This window comes from Macadamia integrifolia, chromosome 6, assembly GCF_013358625.1.
Source record: "Macadamia integrifolia cultivar HAES 741 chromosome 6, SCU_Mint_v3, whole genome shotgun sequence".
Lineage (NCBI taxonomy): Eukaryota > Viridiplantae > Streptophyta > Magnoliopsida > Proteales > Proteaceae > Macadamia > Macadamia integrifolia.
The window spans coordinates 13,460,104-13,465,235 of NC_056562.1; the positions used below are offsets into that span (position 1 = coordinate 13,460,104).

General features: G+C 39.6%; 1 protein-coding gene across 1 annotated transcript; it reads left to right on the forward strand.

The window, feature by feature from the left end:
* Positions 1–866: 866 nt before the first annotated feature.
* On the forward strand, positions 867–2,748 carry LOC122082367 (CBL-interacting serine/threonine-protein kinase 5-like). Its single transcript, XM_042649873.1, has one exon. The coding sequence runs from the start codon at positions 1,210–1,212 to the stop codon at positions 2,596–2,598; it is 1,389 nt and encodes a 462-aa protein (XP_042505807.1). The 5' UTR covers positions 867–1,209; the 3' UTR covers positions 2,599–2,748.
* Positions 2,749–5,132: the final 2,384 nt, after the last annotated feature.

Sequence of the window (5,132 nt, forward strand, 5' to 3'; positions counted from 1 at the left end):
AATAAAAGAATTAGATAATTCATACAAACACATTGATTACAAAAGCTTCTGTTTTAAGTTTAAAAATTTTGGCATCTATTTCTATTAATTTCTCTTATTCTATAGAAATCTTCTTTACCTAAAACAAAATTCTTCAAATTGAAGTTGTTGGATGGGTTCTCCTTCTACCCCATAACCAATAGCCCATTTAGCCAAATTTGTGAGAAGAAAAGAACAAGTTACAACTTATAGGTTCAATAATAAATAATTTTTAATTAAGCAAAAAATCTACTATAAACAACATCAGCACATGGACCAGTGAGAGGCGTGCAAAAATATCTGCAGCCAAAGCAAGAGAAAGAACAAATTCACTCTCAAGTTCTCAACTCAAATCGGTGAATCTTATGGGCCCACATATTTAGGACGCTACACCGAATCCCTACCATTTTGGATAGAAATTCTCAAAAACTGATCCCGATTCATACGATCACCTAGTTGTACAAGTCAACATCCAATATCTATTTTTTTGTTTTTAAATATACCTCTCTTCTATCTTTGTAATGACAAAATATGAAACAAATATTAGATGCTGATTCATAAAATCAAGTGATGATACAAGTAGTGGATTCATCTCGAAATCCCCACCTTCTTGTCTTCTCATTCACACGCGGATATTTGTAAGTATCCAACTAGGGCGATACACGGAATCCCTACCGTCTTGGCCACCTCTAATGTTAGAAGAAACATTTCGAAGTTCCCAATGTTCCATCCACCTGTCATCTTTCTATTAGACAAATAAAGGACCACCTCTCTTGTTTTTTTGGTAGAAGGACCACCTCTCTCATTCCCTATTATTATCCCTTCTTCACACTTCCTACCAGACTTTATTTCTGTGTGCTGCCATTGCCTTTCCTCCCTCGACGCCTATAAAATGAAAAGAGAAAAAAGGAAAAGAAAAAGCCAAAGCCGAAGCTCTTCTCCCCTCTTCACCGCCTTCCTTCAACCCCCTTCTTAACCGCTCCTCTTTGATCACACCCTTCTCATGTTCCTGTAAATCTTGTCTGCTTCTTCCATTCTTCATCTTTTTCTTTCATCCAAAGTAATCCAATTGAACAGCCATGACCATCTGCATCTCTGCAATTCTCTCTTGGATTCCTTACCCTTGCTTGAAAATACCCAATTCTCTTTGTTGTTGATTTCTTCTATTTTGGTTCTGGAATCCGGTCATTCATGGTCATGGAAGAGCATCAACAGCAAGAGAATGCAGAGCTTTCCCATCAGGGGAGCGATCCATCGAGACATATTATTTTCGGAAAGTATGAGATGGGGAGGTTATTAGGGCAAGGAACCTTCGCCAAGGTCTACTACGGTAAGCAACTCAAAACTGGAGAAAGCGTTGCCATTAAAGTGATCAACAAAGATCAGGTGAAGAAAGAATGTCTCATGGAGCAGATCAAGCGCGAGATCTCTGTTATGCGTCTTGTTCGTCATCCAAACGTTGTGGAACTCAAAGAAGTCATGGCTACAAAGGGCAAGATCTTCTTCGTCATGGAATACGTTAGAGGAGGTGAACTGTTCGCGAAAGTCGCTAAAGGGAAAGTTAAAGAAGACATTGCTCGCAAGTATTTTCAGCAATTAATCAGTGCTGTCGATTATTGTCACAGTAGAGGCGTCTCTCATCGTGATCTCAAGCCGGAAAATCTACTTCTCGATGAGAACGGAGATCTTAAGGTCTCTGATTTTGGGCTTTCTGCGTTACCGGAGCAGCTCCTTCACGATGGTCTACTTCACACGCAGTGTGGAACCCCTGCTTATGTTGCTCCAGAGGTCTTGAGGAAGAAAGGCTACGACGGATCGAAAGCAGATATCTGGTCTTGTGGAGTCATTCTCTATGTCCTCCTAGCCGGATTCCTACCTTTCCAGGAAGAGAACATAATGAAGATGTATCGGAAGGTGTTCAGAGCAGAGTACGAGTTTCCTCCATGGTTGTCCACCGACGCCAAGCGGTTGATCTCGAAGCTATTGGTGGCCGATCCAGACAAAAGAATCACGATTCGGGAGATAATGCAAACCCCCTGGTTCAAGAAAGGGTTCACCTATCCGATCGCGTTCTGTATTGAAGAGCAGTCGTCGGAGAAGACAGCGGAGGCGGAAGAGGGAGCCGTTTCAAAACAGCCTAATCCGCCAGTCATCAATGCTTTCGAATTTATATCGTCAATGGCATCTGGGTTTGATCTGTCGAGCTTATTTGAAAAAAAGAGGAAAGCAGGATCGATATTTACATCCAAGTGCTCTGCGTCGGCGATCATGGCGAAGCTGGAATCGGTTGCTAAAGCTTTGAAGTTTCGGATAATGAAAGTGAAGGATTTCAAGATGAAGATGCAGGGTACAGAGGAAGGGCGTAAAGGAAAGCTGTTAGTGACGGCCGAGGTGTTCGAAGTGGCCCCTGGTGTGGCCATTGTTGAATTCTCAAAGTCTGCCGGAGACTCTCTTGAGTATGCTAAGTTTTGCCAGGAAGATGTTAGGCCTGCACTGAAAGACATCGTTTGGAGCTGGCAAGGTGACAACAACAAAGATCAACAACAACAGTTAAAATTAGAGCCACTGGAGATTAACTAAAACAATGAAGAACCCTAAAACCCTAAGCCCAAAACCTAATTAGGATTCTCAAATTTTCCTCTCTTTATTGGTTTTTTTTTTTTTTGAGTTCCATAATTTTGTTGCTTATTTTTGGTGTATGATTTTTGTAAATACATATAATATTGTGGATATTGATTAGCAGTAATTAGGATTTAAGGGGTATGGGTAATTGGGTATATATGTGTGGGTGTGAATTGGGGGTAGCTGTTGGGTCTTGGAACAAGATCAAGAGTCAAGGAGAGAGGATGAGTTTGTTCATCTTTGACTTGCAGGGTTGTTTTCTTATGACCTCTGCTTGGAATTCTATTTTGGTGTGGTTGAAGAGGTGTGTAAGTTTTTTGTGGCTTTTGCTGTTCTGTTGTGGTCCTCTTTGAGGAGATTGTGGTAGTAGGGTTGGATAAGGCATATACCAGACCAGAGTTCTGATTTTTCATATTCTGCCCATTCGGGAGGCGACTTGATCATCCCTTTTGATGTCATTAGTCATTTAGCCAGTTTAATTAGATAAAGGTTTATAAGTCTCGTGAGGTTAAGCATATTTTGATGTCTTGTATGTTTTCTAGCTTTCTCAGAAGAGATAATTGTTAGGGACAGGAATAATTGAGAGGTTAGAGGTAGTCATAGAAGAGAAAGGGAGAATCTATGAAGAACAACTTCAAGGATCCATAGAAAAGGTGAAGTGGCACCTGAGTGAGAGTTTGGATTCTGGCAAGTGATTCCAACAATTTAGAGAGAGAGAGAGAGAGAGAGAGAGAGAAAGGAAAGGGGGTTGGGAGGCGGAGCAGGGGAAGAACAAACTTGCTTTTGTGGAATCGTGTAGATTTGAAGTCTGTATTCTCATACCTCTTCAACATCTTTTGGATCCTAGTATTAGGTTTATATGCTTAGCCAAATGCGGCCTAGGGATCTATGGTACAAATAATTCTATGCAAAAGGGTGGAAGTTTTACGCTAGTGTTATGGTAAAAATAAAAAACCAGTGTTCCTTAAACCATGGTGATTGGGAATCTATTCACTATGGGGCTTGGGGTTTGTCAACCTAGGATGGTGCGAAGAAAAATATTCTTCAAAATAAAATGGGTTTTTTTTGGGGATTCTGTAGAGATGAAGAAGTTAAGATTGATGACTTAAACCATATTTTTATTGTTAATCTTGGTTTACTCTATAAGAGGAACAAAAAGAGTAAGTTTCCCATAAACTAAAGCTCCAATCCTACGAAAACTGGAATGTGAAGAGTGCAAGCAGACCATAGAACTAGGGTAGGGAGATTTTAAAATGTTCTACCATTAATGTATTCAGTTGCAGCTGATGGAATCATTTTTATTGTTTTGATTCTTGCTTAGGTTAGGTGATTTTAGGGCTTAATTTTAGTGGAGTTTAATATATAGAAAAATGTTTCTGTGGGGATTGTGCTCCCTATACCCTGACACAGGGAGTGCAAAATGATCAATCCATCCTCCATAAAATGGAAATTATCATCTCTATGAATATTTTCTATTGTGTTCTCATTGATGGTCCTCACGAATGCATAAAAACTACACTCCTGAAAACACTTCCCCTTAATCCAAGTGCAATGGAGGCTCCATTTCTTTCTACAGATTTAACTGGAAAATTTTTCTTCCAAAGGGACTTCCCAAACTGAGTTCTGGTCATGAAACCTCATTGCCAATCTAGTAAAGAGAAGCCATGTTAAAGACAAGCCATGTTTGTTTTCTGCAATAATTGTGGCCTTCTCTGTAAAATAGAACATGCTCACACTTATTGAAGAGTATATAATGCCCATACACTTGAAGACGTTCATGTTTGTTTCTGCAATAATTGTAGATATTCTTTGCACCAAATAGAACCTGGACTAGATCTCACCTGTTTTTTTTTTTTTTTTTGGATTTGAGAGAGAGAGAGAGAGAGAGGGTGGGTTGGGGATCACTTTCATCAGTTGAAAGGAATCTCTTTTCTTGCATGATTGAAAGACCCTTAACCTAAAATGGATTGTGTACTTATTAGATAATCTTTGGGACAGAGTGGAGTTGATTCAAGTATCGATGATGGTTGGTTAGTTGATTTCATTGTTTCTGTTAATTAAGCATCATTGGTGGTGGTAATGATTATAATCAAAGCTTGACAATGTTCAAAATTGTTTGTGTCAAATCTTTAAAGTTGACATTATAAGCTACAAGAAGTCGTTTGAGGTGTCACGCAAATACATGAATACAAACTATAGTTCAAATTACCTCAACACTTAGTACTTACTTTAAAGGTGTGGGATAGGTATACTGCTGGTGTATGAAAAGTTAGCGGAGAGTGCCAATGATGACACATGATGGGATATCATAAAGGAAGGATAGGCATTTCAAAACGGGGAAGAAAGAGATAGATATAGTAGGTGCTAGCTAAGGCCTCGTGTAAGCCCCAGCTCGACCAGCCCCGCCCTTTCTTGTTCTTCCTCTTCTTCCATTGTTTTAAATCCTTATGCTGAGGATCTTGTGTTTGCAACTAGTGTCAATTTTGTGACAT

Coding starts and splice junctions, on each gene's coding strand:
- LOC122082367 (XM_042649873.1), top strand. CDS start 1,210: ATGGTCATGGAAGAGCATCAACAGCAAGAGAATGCAGAGCTTTCCCAT.